The 18,337-nt window shown below is 37.3% G+C and overlaps 1 protein-coding gene across 1 annotated transcript in view; it reads right to left on the reverse strand.

The window, feature by feature from the left end:
- Positions 1 to 2,943: 2,943 nt before the first annotated feature.
- Chm (CHM Rab escort protein) overlaps positions 2,944 to 18,337 on the reverse strand; it is a 173,255-nt gene continuing 157,861 nt past the window's right edge. Inside the window, exons 14-15 of the mRNA XM_036174898.1 lie at positions 10,905 to 11,065; positions 2,944 to 6,028 (exon numbers count right to left, since the gene is read on the reverse strand). Coding sequence (XP_036030791.1) covers positions 5,837 to 6,028; positions 10,905 to 11,065 — 353 coding nt within the window. The 3' untranslated portion in view covers positions 2,944 to 5,836. The remainder of the gene's footprint in view (positions 6,029 to 10,904; positions 11,066 to 18,337) is intronic.

Here is an 18,337-nt window from a genome sequence, read left to right on the forward strand (position 1 = left end):
CTAGGGAAAAACATATTTTTGCCATGTGTGGCTTGTCCTTGCAATTGTATACAGCTTGAACCCATGACAACATTACTCATGTGATGTTTTTTCGCCCTTGGAGTATAAATTGTCTGATGCTCTGAATGAAGTTGGTGGCCACCTTATTTATAAACTCTATTCTCCCAGGTCCCACCACCTCTAGAGTGGTAACACCTCCCTCCAACTCCCCCCAAATGTCCACACTCCATCTTGTGCCCATCTTTATGTCATGTCCTCCTTTTAGATTTAATAATCCTGTGTCCAATTAGTGCTGCCCATCTACTCATGCATATTAATATTGGCATATTAATAACAATGCCAAAGTAGTTAACTTATCCTTATATCTTATATAGTAAGTGTAGCTTTCACACATCAAAGGAGCTTCCTTGTGCAATACACAGAGACTATTACAAAGATCCATAACTACTCCAAATGCAGATTAGGGACCATGTGCAGGCCCAAATGATACATCTACAAAACACAACCCCCATACATAAGGCTCAGTGAAAATCATGAATGAGAAGCTAGACCAGAACACCTGCTGCTAGATAAGTGTTTTCTAGATATGATAGGAATGCTGCACTGATGAAATCTCAACTATATAGTAGCCTAAACAAGACCTGCAAAATGACAATACCAGTTGATAGACCAATATTGACTGGGTAAATTTCACTAGGTCCCACACCTAGATGAAGAGCTACAGGCAATCAATGACTGATGAGAAGGGAGAATCAGTTTTCTCCAGGGATGAGCTTCCTGATAGGCTAGCTAATCCTAAGTGGTTAGAGCTAGCACATATAAGTAACACTAAAGGGACTCAGTAGGTTGTGGTGTGTGCATATGTAATAATAATAATTAAAGATGTTATAAATTTCAGATTGTACAGGGACATGGGATCAGGAGAAAGTGGAAGTGATGTAAATATAGTACTCATGTATGAACTTTTCAATAAAATAATTTAAAAAAGTTTACTCATGACAGGTGTGGTGATGCATGCCTTTAATTCCAGCACTGAGAAGGCAGAGGCAGGTGGATCTCTGAGTTTGAGGCCAGTCTTGTGTAAAGAGCAAATTTGAGGCCATCTAGCGATACATAGTGAGATCCTGCCTAAAACACCAAAACCAAATAAACAACCAACAACAACAACAAAAAAACAAACAAGTTTCCTCTTATACAAGAGAGATTTATATTGATAGTTCTTAGAAGCACAAGTTTCTATTATGCATTAAAATGGAAAGAGAAAATCAAGAGCCTTTCAAGTTTATTAATCTCTGCTGACATGGTACACTGGTGCTTTTCCACCACACATGAAAATCCAGAGTAGAGATACTCAATGCTGCTTCTTGAACAGTGACAGTGTACATCACTAGCTAATTTTCATTTAGGGTTTGATTATCCACTTTATAGAAAGAAGATTTACATAAGCAAGTCCTATTAGCATTGATAGGAGTTACTAGATTAATCTTCTTACAGTGATCAGCAAAAAGACTACAATCTACTAGGATTAAGTTCTAATGACTGTTGACTGATTGCCTGTCAAATGATCCTGAACTCTCACCACCAGATAGAGCAGACACAGCAACTTGCAGGGGAAGGACTTCTCACTGGAGTCCACAGCCAAACTGCATTAATGGAAAGAACATGGCCTTCAAAATGTGACTTGGAAAGCCAAGTGTTAAACTGCTTGGTGCTTTAAACAGCTATTATTAAACAGAATTCAAACATATGAAAGCACTTTTAAGAGTGTTAATACTCTATGAGCTCCATGGTGCTTGAAGGATAACACAGCTACTTGTTTAAAAATTCAATCAACCTTAGCTTTCAAAGTCTTGATTTATTAATAATCTTACAGATAAATTGCCAGTTTTGTAAGAATTCTAATTAGCTTTTGAATACATTCTGAGGATCTTCATGAGCTATTTGGAATTGACAGAAAATATCAGTATTCTTTATTTTGTTGGAAAAGAAAACCATAGCCTAATGAATTACTTCTGCATACAAAGAACGGAAGCAATCATTTTTCCTACTGCAAATAAGCTGTTAGAGACTCAAACACCTAAGAGAAAAGCATTTCCAGTTTTCATCACCAAACATGAAAAAACATTTTGGATTCTATTTCTCTAAGATGTGAAAGTAGGTTGTAGGTGTTCAATGTACTGTAAAGTCATAGCTTATGCCTCACAACCTCTGTAACACTGATCTCAGGATAAACTACTATCTGCTGTTGCTTGATAGTGACATTAATATTGGTTTCTAAAACATTTTGTTAAGTTGAACCAAAGCCATTCAAAGTTTGATAACCTGACATACAAATTTACCACTGTGGGTAGTAGATGCCTGCAAATTAAAGAAAACACACAGCGGACAACTATTTAGTAACAGTATAAAAGCAGAAGACTAACACAGATCCAAGACAATCTTTTTAAGTTATTGGCACACACACAAACACACACACACACACACACACACACACACACACACACACGCACACCCCTAGGTTTTTCGAGACAGCATTTCTCTGTGTAGCACTGGCTGTTCTGGAGACCATGATGGCTGTAAACTCAGAGAGATCCCCCTGCCTCTTCCTCCTGAGTGCTGGAATTAAAGGTGTGTGTCACTACTACCTGGCATTTATATACTTTTAAAAGTGGTGTTTGGGATTAGTATTTTATACTAATCAATACACATTAATTTAAGTCAGTCTCCTATTAAAGAATACTTAAGTTATAATCAAACACATGCACAGCTGACTATAAGCTAAGGAAATCTTCTATGAGGAGTGGAAGTGCTAGATAACAGGCTATCTACACTTAAAAGTTCTAGTAGGTACACTGCCAAGCAAAGTCTCTACCTACCATTGAGCTGCGTCTCTACCCTATACACAAAATTCAAATATGAAAGAATAGGCCACTACAGTGGAAAGGCATTGAAAAGTCTTTATTTCCTCTGAAAACTCCCTGTTACAGTGTGAAAATTATTATTCATGCTTTTAAAAATACATATAATAAAGTTTACTGAGCAAAAAGACAAATTATTCAATACCAATAACAATACATAAGTAATTTGCAAGAAAATTGTTTTAACTCCTTTAAATGACTGCTACTATTTAGGAACTAGAAAACAAAATTTAAGACAGAAAAAAAATCTAGAAACAACCTTGCCAGAAATTAATAATTGTCCGCAATCAACTTTATAATTGTGGATATTATTTTAGAAATTTCCTCTATCCTAGAAGTTACCCATGTTTGTGGCCATTTTACTTTAGAAAAATAGAAAGTGACATCTATTGTTTATGTTTTCCTGGGCAGGCACACCAACTACAAAAAATATACAAGAGCAACATAGGATTAGTTATCGGATCTTATATCAATCACTTAATGATATTATTTTTGGTGACTGAGAAAACAGGCATGCATATTTAAATATTTTGAACATACAAGTAAAAATTCTTTGATAACAGCAACTTTCAAAAGTTTAAATTACTGTAATATTTGCATTATGTAAAACAGCAATTTTATTCATATGATGTTAAACTTACGGTTTTACAACATTACCTTAATGATTGTTGTTGGTATTGTTTTGAACTTAAAACAGTAAAAATATGTATTTACTGGCAGTAATTAACAAAACAAGAAAAAGCTCTTCAAATGTTTAGTATTGCATTCTGAGGCAACAGGAAATAGGAAGAACTGTCTACAATCTTTAAGAAGAGTTTCGTGGTATTTTAAACCACTACTTGAAGCATTTCAACAATATATTTAGTCAATGACCTGGAAGCGCGATTGTTTGGATGACATCAAAGGAATAAAAAAGGCTACAGTATTAGCTAGGCCGTGCAAGCATACAATAGTTGCTGCTGCTCTACAATTTACACAGCTGAAGTGCCCAAAGGTTTCTAGTTATTCTAAATCTATCTAGCCTAATTGTCTCCTTAGGTAAATGCACATGCTGCATTTAGGAGGACTTAACTCTAGATTATAGCAAAGTATAACATTTTTAGTGGTGCAGTGTCACTGTGATTGTATTCCTGAATATCCCCATCTAAGAGAAACTTCCCTATTGCTGCCATGGAGAGGCAGGACCAATACCTGGTGCCTTACAGGTGTGTATTTGGCATTTAGTGCATGCCCTAGTTGGGCGTCAGGAAACAACAGACTGAAGAGCTGAAGCTTTGTGACAAAGTAGGTTATAATGTGATTCTGTCCCTGATTTGTGTGACATTACAAAAGGGAAAGGGTACTAGAGAGGAGCAGAGAGGGCTGTATAGTGGCAGGTCAGGCAATCTGAGAAGACTAGCCTGGGAGTCTGAGATGTCTGTCCTTGTTCCTCAATTCAACTCAATCTGCAGGGGTCAGCAAGAGCAACAGTCCTTGGATTTTTCCATTTCTTAAGACTCTGCTGGGAGCTTCCTTTGAAATCTTCCCTGAAACCTGGACAGGCCAGGAACTAGCTGCACAGGAGGAACTCTATGCTTTTCATTGGAGCCACTGCTCACTGACAGGAAGCACTGGGTTTATTTATTGTTTATTTATTTACAGGTAGTTCTAGGTCCAAACTATTGCTCAAAGAAAGTAGACCACCAGAGCTTGGAGAAATTGAAATGCAGGCATTGCAAATAGATTTGCTGCCAAAGATTAGCCCTCATGTTTTCATGTAAAGTGTGTATTACAGTTTATTAACTGTTATACTCTGTTCAGTTCTCCATGGTTTCAGGTTTAGTTGCTAGAAGAGGAATATGAATTTATTAAATATTTCTAAGACTTTAAAATCCACCATTCCACTTGTTACTAATGAGGAAATAGATTTGCATTTTAAAGATTTAACACAATAAATATAACACTGTGATCATGAGGTTGGTTTGATATTTATCCACACGTCAATCAATGGGAAAGTTCCAAAACAGTATTTTTCCAGAAGAACCATTCTAAGGATGGTGCTGCAGTTATCTCATAACCACCCTGACATAGTAAGCACAGTATTCCACTTTGAATCTGGAGAAACTGAAGATGATAAGAAGTTCAACAATTTGCCTAATATGTGAGTAGCATAGCCATAATCAAATTAGTTCTGGGAACGAGGAGGTTAGTGCTTCAGTTACCCTGATTTAGTAGAATCATGAAGGACCTTTTCCAAATGTTTGCTTCCATTCTTACATTTCCTCATCTTTGAACTTTAGCCAGTGTGTATAATATTACATCCAAATTACTCATTACTAACAGATCATTATTAGCAAAACATCTGAACACCTTAGTATTGACATTTTTGGTTCTTAACATAGAAAATAAAACCAACTTTTACCCCAAATATAGGCTTCTGGCCAGATTATGATAGCTTAGCTTTACTCTATTGTATTTACATATCCTTTTTATCTGTTATATCATACCCAGAATGAAAATATAATTCAAATAATCAAAATAAGTATGTGAGCTGACTCTCCAGATGTGGCTTTCAACAAAAAAGATGCCAAGTGGCAAACAAATTTATGTGAACACCACATAATTACTAACTATGCATAGGATCCCTTTCACATCATAGCTACATTCCCAGGAATCAGTCCATTTATATTTTTCATCTGCTAATCTTACAGGTTTGTTATCTTAAAACAGGCAAGTCAATGTGCTTTACAAGTGTTTTACGTTCCTGGAAATGCCCTCTTTGAAGAAAATTCCCCTTTAAATTTCTGGGACTCATTTCTTCTTGTAATTTTGCCTATTGGTTGTTGTTTTCTAAAAGATTTCATATATTCCTTCCATCAAGAAGACTATGAAACCAAGAGGAATTTCCAAGTTAGGATATTAATTCTGATGCATATACACTACTTGGAGGGTTCCTCTGGGATTCCCAGGTCTGTACTTTCCTTGGGAGTCTCTGAGCTGGCCTCTGGTATGACACTGGATTCTGAAGCTTCTTGTTGTGAGCTGTCTCCTTCAAGGACGATATCTTCAGGATTTGGTGGGGCTGGACAGAAGTCTTCATTTGGGCAGATTTGCTGGAAAAGTGTTTCTGCCTAGCCAAGGATGAAAGGACAAATTAATTTTTGGACATCAGCTTAAAATGTATGTGCATTTGTGGCACTATCTAAAAAAATCACATCTTTAAAAACTTATGTAAACACATTTTAACCAGTACTTGTGACTAGGTTTAGTAGAACAAGGTAAGAGAATAAAAAAGCAAACATGAGGCTAATAATAAACAAGTACTAAATATGGCAAGTCACAATAATCCACCTCACTGTTAAAGCTTTGTGTTATGCTAAGGAGCTTCTACTATGGGCAACTGGTGAGGAAGAATCATTTTAAGGTGTTAAAGAACACATTGTTTTCCTATACCGCTTCTCCCTTCTTTATAATACACATGCAAGTGTAGTCAGATGAACATTTCCCAACTGCCTATTCCCAAATAACCAGTCAGAGGCTTAATATTAAGTACTAACTGTTTGGTCTATGGCTCAGGCTTAGTACTAGCTACCTCTTACATCTTAAATTAACCCATTTCTATTAATCTATGTATCGCCACATGGCCGATGGCTTATCAGTACTTTCACATTTTGGTTCTTGGGCAGCTTGCTGGCTTCTCCTGACCCCACCCTTCCTCTTCCCAGCATTCTTAGTTTGGTTGCCCCGCATATACTTCCTGCCTGGTTACTGGCCAATCAGCATTTTATTAAACCAATTCAAGTAAAAAATCTTTACAGTGTACAAGAGCATTTTCCCCCCACAGCATACAAAGACATCTATTTGGCCAAAACTTGACCATCTATGGCCCACAGGTCCAACCCAGACCACCTGTTGCTTTTTTAAATAAAGGCTTATTGGAACACAATTCTTATTAGTTCACCCACTATCTATAGCTGCCTTTTCTCTTTAATGGCAAAGCTGAGAAGTTGCAATGAAGAGTACACAGGCTTTACAACCTAAATATTTACTATCTGGACACCTTCACTAGATGATTAAAGACGATATTCCTGAGAGTTTGGTGGAAGGGCAGTAACAGAAACTTTTATACTTTCAAGTTGATTTGAATTCTTCTATTTTTTATTGCATATGTGTATAACATGCATGCCAAAGCACACATGTAGAAGGCAGGAGACAACATTCTGGAGTTGTTGTTTTACTTCTACTTTAGGTTCTGGGATTTGAGCTCAGGTTGTGAGGCTTTCATGGCAAGCACCTTTACCAAGAGAGCCGTTTTCTTGCATTTAATATGGATTATACTTTAAAAATTTGAAATATTTAGTTGATATATATGTATATGTATGTAGTGATATCTTGGCATACATAGTATAATGGTTACTAAAATCAAATGAACTAAATCATACCTTAACTTGGATTTAGAAAGTACATTAAACAAACTGATTCAAATTCAGAGTGACAAAAATCAAGGTTTGTTTGAAAATTCCACAATGATAGAAATATCTTTTATGCTAATTAAAAACAAAAACAGGGATGGGGATTGGCTCTGGGTTTGAACCTCAGCTCAAAAAAAAAAAAAAGTTAAAAACAAAAACAAAACATTCATAGCTACCACGTTGGATGTTCGTAGTTAAAACACTTAACATCTGGTCACTTGAAGTATAAAGTGGAGGAATAAGGAAATAGTGATCAAACGATATAAGCTTTTAGTGACAAAATGACTAACTTGTGGATCTAATGTGCTGCATAGTGATCACAATTAACTCTCTGCTGTCTACTACAAATATCTCAATTAAATTTCAGACATGCTTACTTTGCTCTTCATTCTAGAAATTCAGTATATGCCTTTGCCAGAGTTTCCTGGCTCCTACTGTAGAGCCTTGAAGACCTACATCAAGGCCTCTACTTCTTGACACCTCAGTTCTCCCTGATGGCCTTTTGTCCTGCATTTCCATCCTGTCTGTAGTTCTGCCTTCCCTTTGCTTCCTCATGTAAACAGATGGCAAATCATGGGAATGTCATTTTCTGTTTTCTTTATTAGTATTAAGAAATTTTCTAATCACTTTACATACCAACCACAGATACCCCCTCTTTCCTCTTCCCACCCCCATCCCCACATTTTCCAAGTCAAAATCTCCCATGGGGAGTCAGCAGAGCCTGGCACAATCAGCTGAGGTAGGGCCAAGCCCCTCCCTCATGTGTGACATTTTCTGTTTCTTAAACTCTGTTCTTTCCCCGCTGACAAAGTTCCAGCAGGCACCATCTGTCAAAGAGACAGTTTGTAAATCAGAGTAGTGATCTTGCCTCAAGGACCCTGCCTCTTACAATAATCTATCTCTATGCAACTCTCAATGGTGCTTATGGAAAACAAAATTCTCTTTATGTCACTTCTCAGCTTAAAATCACCCCATTACTGACAAGATAAAATTGACAGTTCTAACTATTATATTATAAACTCTTCCAGCCTACTTTCTCTGGTCCTACCTTCTATCATTTCTTTCAACCTCCAGATCTCATGTTTTGCTTCACTAAGAAGTGGTTATTTAGACTTTCTTAAACACAATGTTTACATCCTGTGCAGGTCACGATGCTATTCTCTCCATCTGCAGTGTTTGTCTTTGATTTGAATGGGTCATGCTCCACATTTATCATGTCCCCCCATACAAGGTTTTCATTGTCACTATACATACTGAACTGGTGGCTTCTAAAGCCAGATCAAGTAGCATTATTAGTGTGTAAGTCATCAGTGTATCATAAAATTATAAGCTGTCACATATATACAAGAAAGTCAGATCTACATATTCAATCTCTATGCATTAACAGATAAGAGGTGCAAAAGTTCCAAATGCTAAAATGTACAATTTTAGCTGAAAAAGAAATATATTACAACTCTGCAGAGGCCTGTGCATTTTACATAGACAAAGCCATGATAATATTCTGAGAACTTTCATGAATAATTTCCTTATTTAGAAAACAGAAGTTGCCAATAGGTGACTGAGATAACCACATGATGATATACTGGAATTATAGCTCAATTTATCTGAAAAAAATTGGCAATTTATACATATTACTGGTGTTCTTTAAAGAAGGCATATTTTTCCTCAAGTGGATATGAGATGTAACATGTTAATGAGTATTCAAACAAACATTAATGGTGTTTTCTTCATTTTATTTCATGTAATTTATGAAAGTTATCTTTTTGTAAAGCAAATTACTACACGAAAAAATTGCCCCTTAACTGTAATCTTCTAGTATGCAATATAGCTCACAAAAGCACTTGTAAGTCCTTATTTTAAAATTCAACTATTTTGGTTTTAAATAAAGTTTGTTTACTCAGGAAAAAAATACCAACCTAAGTTAAATGGCTAAAGGCTTTTTGAAATTTTCTTCTTTCACAAAAAACTGGGTCAGTAAAGTGAAAATGAAGTTTACAGTTGAAGAAATGCAAATCTTGAGCTGTGCGTAGGAGTTGTAATCCCCTGTATGTCTGACATCATTCAGGATCTAGCATAATTTCCCAGGACCAATATTAGACTCTAATGATGAAATATAAAATTATGGCAAAGGGTGCTTCTCGGTTCATAACATTACTGCTGTACTATAAGAGATTTTTAAAGTTTCAATAAGACCACTTGGTACTAAACTCACTGTTATTGGTGATAATATAATTGAATCCATGTCTTCTGTGGTCTTAGAGTCAACCCCTCCCATACACACATACACCCCGCAAAGCTCAGGGAACTGCAGACAAGGGGGTGGAAAGAAGATGTGAAATACCATTTTGTAAGTAAGAAAGAAATAGCCATGGCATCCATGAACTCACAGCAGCTATGTTCTCAAAAGGTAGGCCCTCATACCTGTCAGGTATGGAAGGAGATAAGACTGAAAGGGGTCTATCACTTACTGCTGATCTATTGGTAACCAACAGAGTTTAGGATTGGGGAGGCAGAGTATCTAGTTGCATACTCACTAGTTCAGGCCCTCAAGGTTAGTTTCAAACTTAGAGTCACATACTTGGCCCTAACTAAACTACATGGGGGTATTAAACAAATCCCAAACTGGTAAATAGGGGAAAGAGATTTGTAGTGTGTATGCGTGCGTGTGTGTGAGTAAGGGGATTACTGAGAGGGTTGGCAAGGAAATAGGAATGGGTAGATGAAAAGTATTTAGAATATACAATGTACATATATGAAATTATGAAGAACAAAATTTACTAAAAACCAAAAACACTATTAAATTATCTACTTGTTGACTAAATGATGGATGTGCCAAAAGCATCTAACAAAAGTTTACACATTTGTCTCAAAGCATACCTTCTCTCTTTTTCTTCCTATCAAGGTAAAAAAACGTGTTTTTTAATATGCCCTAAGGAATTTCTGCTTAATGGAATCAGAGTGTACCATTGGCACCTACAATAAATGGGTACTTCTTCACAGCTCTACCTAGGACTAGCCCATGTGGATTTATTATACTTCTTGGCAACTATAACAGCAGCTTTGAGGTACTGGCTTGAGTCAAAATATTAAGAAATGCATTAGAGCATTATAAAATTATCTTAATACTTTACTCATTCTACCCTTCTAGACATGGCTCAGGTTGTTGCAGAATAGCATTTGTTTTTTAAAATATGCGCCAATAATCCAACTGTTTATATTAGAAGCATTATTTAAGAATACTGGCATTTTAAATTCATTTTAAGAATATATATTTCTAATATCTTCATTATTTATTCTCAAAGTAGTATTCATAAATAAGCCTTTATAATTCCTTATATAACTCAAGGAGGTAAAATAGCTGATAAAGTATATTTAATATAGCACTGTAGTTCACAGAAAAAAAAGCCAAACAGTATTAAATGAGAAAGAAAGATGTTTTACTATTTTCTTTTCCCTCCTCCCAGGAGGATAAACCCCTTACTTACCCCAGTACATCAATTTCTTAATACAAAACTGAGAAACACCAATGCCTTACCTGTTTGACTGCATTATCATTTCCCAGACCACAGTCTGGGCCAGAGCACACATAAACATTGGATGGTAAATCATTATAACAATCTCTGCTGATATCTGAAGAATCTCTCATATTGAAGTAGAGTGCCCATAGAATCCTTGGCTTTTCAACATGTTCATTTTCTAGTGGTAGAAATAAATTTTATCACATTGAAAGAATATAATTTACTATACTATATGGGCAAATATCAATACAGCTATGATGACATTATAGTGAATCGGGCATTTTTATAGATGATCAATTACTGAATGTGAAAACACAAATTCTAAGGGAAGTATATGGCATTTCAAACAATGAACGCTTTTCAATCCAGAACAAGTTAGATTTTAGAAATTATTTTGAAAGGTTGGCAAGATGGCTCAGCTGGTTAAGACACTGGTTACCAAGACTGAAGACTGGTGTGCAATCTCTGGAACTCACATGACCGAAGGAGAGAAACAACTCCTGAATTGTCCTCTGACCAAATGTGCAGTGTTGTGTGCACATGAACACACAAATAAATACATAAATGCAACAAAATATTAAAGTTCTTAAATGATACCCACCTTTCAATGATCTCCTCTAAGTGAAAAGTTACCATAAATCATGTTTCACATAGAAAAACAACTTAATGTTATATAGTAACTTAACAGTATATACATATGAAATGATAATTATAGAAAATGACATTATTCAGAATAAACAAAAGCATAGCAAATAGAGATAGGAATTAATGGGTACTCAGAGGTCTGGGAGGGGGGTTTGGGATAAAGGTCAGGTCACTATTTATGGATATGGAGTTTCTTTGGCAGAGGGCAGAAACAAATGTTTTATAGTTGTTTCTAGAGATGTTTAGACAGTTCTGTGAATATACCTTTTAAAACTTGGAGTTTTACTTACAATGTGAAAATTTTATGGCATATGAACAATATCTCTAAAAATATTACTTAACATACAGAATTTAAAATGATATATTCTAACTCTCATTCTAATGCTTTATGTTACTGGATCACAAAATTAATGGGAAACAACAGACAAAAAACAATTACCAAAAAAATGAGGACAATGGGTTGAATGTCATTTTGAGTACAAGTTCTCTCACTGAATAGCAGCCAACTGTTATGCATGTTAGGCAATGACATAGGATCTGGGTACATACAGATGGAGTAGACTTAGTTCTGATTCTCTTGTTGTTAAAATTTTCTCCTAATGCAGGGCACACAAAAAAACATACATTATCCACCAGGTTGAATTGAATCCCCAGGGGAGTCTTGGCCCTGGAGGAGATGGGTATAGAGGGGGAGGGGATGGGAGGAAGGTGGGGGCAGGGGCGGGAGGGGGGAAGACAGGGGAACACATGGCCGATGTGTAAAATTAAAACACAAATATAATAAAAAAGGAGAAAAAATAATTTATAAATTGATTTTAATACTATTCTCAATAATCAAAAGTGTTTATAGAAAGGTCCAATCTTGTTAGCCTCAATTCCTACACCCTATTTCTTATTATAGTAATGATCATTGCTCTGCCTCTCTTCTTTTAAAATGTTATAATTAAAGTTTCTTTGGTTGAAGACAAAAATATTGCTGTTAATATATGTATCAATTATATTTTTCTCTAGGCAACTCTGCCACAAAATCAAATTCTACATAATGATAACAAGGAATGTTTATGACAATAGTCCAACTCTGTGAGATACAGTGTGATTTATCAAGAAAATGCTAAAGGTATAATTATCCAGTTATTGTTCTTATTGAATTACTAAACAATGTAGAACACCTTTTAGCTTAATATGCTGTTGAATTAATAAGAATGTTCTAGGCCCCAGGATAATTTTCTTTAATTTTAAATATCTCTACTGTAGGAAGAGCAAATATGCCATTTTTCTAGTTTGTTCTGAACAATTCATAGTAATTAGTGTGAAAAGATAAGGAGCTGAGTGAAAGAGGTGATCTTATAAGGAAGGAATCTTTAATTTTTCATAATTGTTTATTTTATGCGGTTAGGTAGGTGTTTTGTCTGCATATATGTCCATGCACCATGTGCATACAGAAGCTAGAAGAGGCCAAAAAATCTCTCAGGAACTGGAGTTCCAGACAGTTGTAAGCTACCATGTGGGAAATAAAAATTGAAGCCAGGTTCTTAGGAAGAGGAGACATTCTTAACCACTGATTCCTCTCTCTAGCCCCAAGGGATCTCTTACTGATGCTAAGATTCGAGTCCGAGGTACCACTAATTCATGCAGGGACATATTAGGTAGCAAAAACTACTTATTAACAGAAGAATGTAAGAAACATATTTCAGTTAAAATCATGTGGCTTTTATTAAATTGATTAGTGAGTTTAGCTTCACTAAACTGTGAGAATTTACTTAAAAACAACACCTATGAGTGATGCATCAAATACTGCAGGGAAATGCCACCTATGTGTAATGGCATCAAATACCACAGCAGGGAAGTGAGCTAAGGTGTGGAAGGTCTTTAATAGGGCCCAGGACATATCTAGGTATATATTAGGTGAGCCTATCTTGTAGTTCATAAATGTTCTCTGCCTCAGACGACAGCCTTCATTCAATACAAGACGGGTGAAATGAATAGCCCTACAGATTTTAGGAAAGAGATTTCACAAAGGTTAAGGCTTTCACAAGAAACTATGTTGAAAGTGAAAATTGACATAGTCTGAAGATCAATGGTCTGGATACATGGGAGCCATCAAGCTTTGACCTTAGAACCTTCAAAGAGACATGTAATTGCTTCATCTTTCTTGGAGGTCAGCTGGAGGCAGAGAGAGAGAGAGAGAGAGAGAGAGAGAGAGAGAGAGAGAGAGAGAGAGAGAGAGAGAGAGAGAGAGAGAGAGAAGAGCAAGCTGGAAAAATAATATGCACTCTGAAGCAAATAATTGTCAAAACTATTAAAGCTGATAAACAATTGCTCATTTCAATCAGTTAGATGATGTGCTAGACTAAGGAAGTAATAAGGGACACAGACTTAGATTGTGTTAATTAAACAAGTACACATCCTGAATAAAGCAGGTAAAAGAAAAATAGTCAAGGCAAACCAAATGAAAGAAGGAACTATGTATAGGTGCATGCCTTATGCAGCGAACAAGTAAAGTAATTTAGTTAAGCTGCTTAAGCCCTGGAATATAAAATTGAAATACAAAACAAGAAATTAAGAGATGGCATTTGGTTTCCTGGTACAGCAAGTATTTAGTACCTTTGCCAGGCAGCAAATTAACACTTCATCTATGCAGGGAATTTGTTCTAGGAAACATTGCTGTTATAGATAAAAATGACTACAATGGAATGAGGCAACGCCACTAACCAGGCAGAATAGAGGGAAAACAAATTAAAAAGTCAGAAAGAAGATGTTTCTGTCCTAATATTATATTCTAGACATTTTAAAGTACTGTATCAACAAAACTCTTGCTTTACCTTGTATTGAAAAATCTTGAATTATATAAATAAGAAATCATTAAAGTTCTGTCAGCGAGGTTCACATACCACACAGTTGATCACCTCTCAATGTTTACAAGGCTATTCTAGACTCTATACAAGAAAATTAATTGTAAGAAATGACCTTATTTTTTAATCTATAGAATGAGGCTCATTAAGCACAAATCATCTGATATTTCTTTAGATTTAAAAGTAGACAAGGATTTAGAGATATTTGATGTGCTTAAAGGAGCCTGGTGCGTGGGCAAGAGTATAATTATTTCTTTGGAGAGGGCAATCTGAAAAACTCTGGCTGATATCCATGAACCAGAAAGGTAAGAAAGATAGGCATTGTCTTCAGAATCTTACTACAATTCCCCACATACACTGTCAATCAGTGTTATAGTAGTAAAGAGATCATCATCTTTTCATGAAAGGAACTACCTTGTAAGGTGACTAGACTAATTTTCATAAAGGTTTATGATGCACAACACCATATAGAATGTAGATCTCAAATGCAAAAAAAGGCCACACAACATTATTCTGCAATGTTTCAACAAAAAAATATTTACAATGCTCTAAATCACAAAGTTTCAGATGATTGTCAAATAACCAAAACATAATAAAAGCCTGTAAAAATACAAGCTTTTGCAAGAGACAGACGTGTTTTAACGTATTAAAAGTTCATATTGCTCATAAAGTTGCTTCTCCCTCATTTAGGCAGGAAAATGAATTGAGTTCGCTTCTGAGGGTGACTTTGCCTCTTTGACCTGCCATGGCCCAGTGCTCACTTTATCTGGTGATTCATTTTCAATAACTCCAACAGTATTTGTTCTGACATTTTAATTAAAATATGACCACTACCTCATCCTGATGATAAAAAGGCCTATGTGTCAGTGAAAACTAGCTCTGCAGTGCCTCGGTGCACCTGAGGACCCCTCTGGCATAGTTCTTGCTAAAGAATTTCACTCAGGTTTCAAACAATACATCATTTCAAACTGGGATCACTTTCACCATTAAGATTAATCTTAAAAAATCTAAAATGGTTAGGGGATGCTAGTTAGCGAATATGTAATTTCCACCAGCCTGATTTTGTAAACCAGAAAATTAAATGCATTTAAAAAGTGAGGAATGATGATATGTTTAGTGTATTATTTGGCACAGTCATAAACTGAAATTACAACAGAGACACTATGAAAAGTTTCAGAAATGAAAACAATACTCGTAGTTATGAGCAAGAAATGCAATTAAAAACTATGACTCAACACAGATTGAGGGATATGGCTGTGTATATTATAACATTGAAATGAAATTTTTAATGGTAACTCAAACATTTATAGAATACATTCAAGTAAAAAATACACATAAATGAACTAAATCTAAACTCAAATGAAGCTTTTTTAGATGCAAAGATTCAACTGGGGATTTCACAAAGAAATTACATTAGCAAATATAAATGGAAGACTTTGTTGAATATGTAAATGTTTATATCTCTTAATCATCTCTGCATTAAGAAAGGAGTAAATAGACCGATTAGGAATAAAAACAAATGACTGCCTATCTGAGTAAGTGTATCATTTGAAGAAAAGAGCAATGGAAGAATGGAAGAAAGTCAAAGGAATCAAGGAAACATGAAAATGCTTCAATAAAAATTACCTTTACTTCCTGAGACTCAGAGACCAACCATCCAGTTTCTGGCTAATCAGCGGGCACTGCAGGAAAGCTCCCTTTTTCCAAGACTGCAGGCAAAACCTGAAATCTCCACACCCTGCACCCAAACCCATTTGCCACAGACCCAGCCACTTCCTGAGACTCAGAGACCAGCCCCCAGCTCCCATCCATCCCGGAACTCCCATCTGGACCAGAAGCTAGTGCCTGGGGATATAATCAGAGAGGCAACTGCCTCTGGGTCCCACCCCTGGGCAGCAGCCATCCCAGGAGGACTTGCCCAACTTGGCCCCAGTTTCCGGCCAATCAGCAGGCCCTGCAGGAAGGCTCCCCTTTTCCAAGACTGCAGGCAGAGCCAGCAGTCTCCACACCCATTGGCCAGAGACGCCAGCCACTTCCTAAGAATCAGAGACCAGCCCCGCCTCTTCCCTCATGCCCTGGAACACCCACCTGGACCAGAGGTGAGTGCCTGGGGTCACACCCAGAGAGGCCCTCACCTGGGTCACAGCCTGGGGCACCAGCCACTCCGGGGAAGACCTGCCCAACTGGGCCCCAGGTTCTGGCCATAGGGCAGGACCCCCCATCCCCACCGGGAAGGTTCCCCCTCTCCAAGACCCTCTGATAAACCCTACAACCTCCACTCCCTGCCCCCATACCCATCTGCCAGAGAACCCAGCCACTTCCTGAGACTAAGAAACCAGCCCCCAGCTTCCATCCAGGCTCAGAACCCCCATCTGGACCAGAGGTGAGTGACTGGGGTTGTAGTCAGAGAGGCAACCACCTCTGGGTCCCACCCCTGGGCACCAGCCATGCCAGGAGGGCCTGCCCAACTTGGCCCCAGTTTCCAGGCATTCATCAGGCCATGCGGGAAGGCTCCCCTTTTCCAAGATTGCAGGCAGACACTGCAGTCTCCACACCATGCCCCAACACCCATTTACCCAAGACCCCAGCCACTTCCTGAGACTCAGAGACCAGCTCCCAGCTCCTATCCACCCCAGAACCCCCATCTGGACCAGAGAGCCCCCAGCTACCATCCGCCCCAGAACTCCCATTTGGACCAGTGCTTTCATCCTGTCCCAAAACTCCCATCTGGACAAGATAACGAGACTCCAAGGACTTCCCGAGACTCAGAGTTCAGGCCCCCAGCTCCTATCCGGCCAGCAATCTCATCTGGACAAGAGCTCCCATACGGCCCAGAGCTTCCATCTGGACCAGAGAGAGGCTCCCTAAATCTGTTAGGTCTGTCTGGACCAAGTACACTGATAAGACCAAGAACGAACCCACAAGAAGATGGGCAGACATCAAGGCAGAAGTACATACAACAAAATAAAGAGCAATACAGCATCACCAGAACCTAGCACTTCTCCAACAGGTAGACCTCAACATCACGGAATGGAAGAAGGAGAAGAAAACGATCTTATAAGTAACATCATGAAGAGGCTAGAGCCTAATATAGAAGAAATCAAAAATAAAGTGGAGGAACAGACAAATAAAAAATGGGAAGAACGCTATAAAAAACTAGAAGAAAGGACAATTAAAGCAGAAGAAAACAATAAGTCCCTGAAAGAAAATCATGAAAAAGCAAGGGAAACAGTCCAAGACCTGAAGAGGGAAATATAAAAAATGAAGAAGACACTAGCAGAAGGAATGCTGGAAATAGAAAACCTGAGTAAACAAACAGGAACTTCAGATGCAAGTATAATCAACAGAATATAAGAGATGGAAGAGAGGATCTCTGGTGTTGAAGATACAGTAGAAGAAATAGATTCATCAGTCAAAGAAAACACTAAAACCAACAAAGTCATGACCAAATGTCCAAGAAATCTGGGACACCATGAAAAGACCAATCCTACGAATAACAGGGATAGAGGAAGGAGAAGAATACCAACTCAAAGGCACAGAAAATATATTTAACAAGATCATAGAAGAAAACTTTCCCAACTTAAAGAAGGAAATGCCTATGAAGATACAAGAAGCCTATAGAACACCAAACAGAATAGACCCCCAAAAAGAGTCCCCTCGGCACATAATAATTAAACAGCTATACGTACAGAATAAAGAAAGAATATTAAGGGCAGCAAAGGAAAAAGGCCAAGTGACTTATAAAGGCAAACCCATCAGGATAACACCCGATTTCTCAATGGAGACTTTGAAAGCCAGAAGGACCTGGACAGATATAATGCAGACACTAAGAGACCACGGATGCCAGCCTAGAGAATATACCCAGCAAAACTTTCAATCATCATAGATGGAGTGAACAAGACCTTCCAAGACAAAACCAGATTTAAACAATACTTATCCACAAACCCAGACTT

The sequence above is a fragment of the Onychomys torridus genome, chromosome X (assembly GCF_903995425.1).
Source record: "Onychomys torridus chromosome X, mOncTor1.1, whole genome shotgun sequence".
NCBI classification, from domain to species: domain Eukaryota; kingdom Metazoa; phylum Chordata; class Mammalia; order Rodentia; family Cricetidae; genus Onychomys; species Onychomys torridus.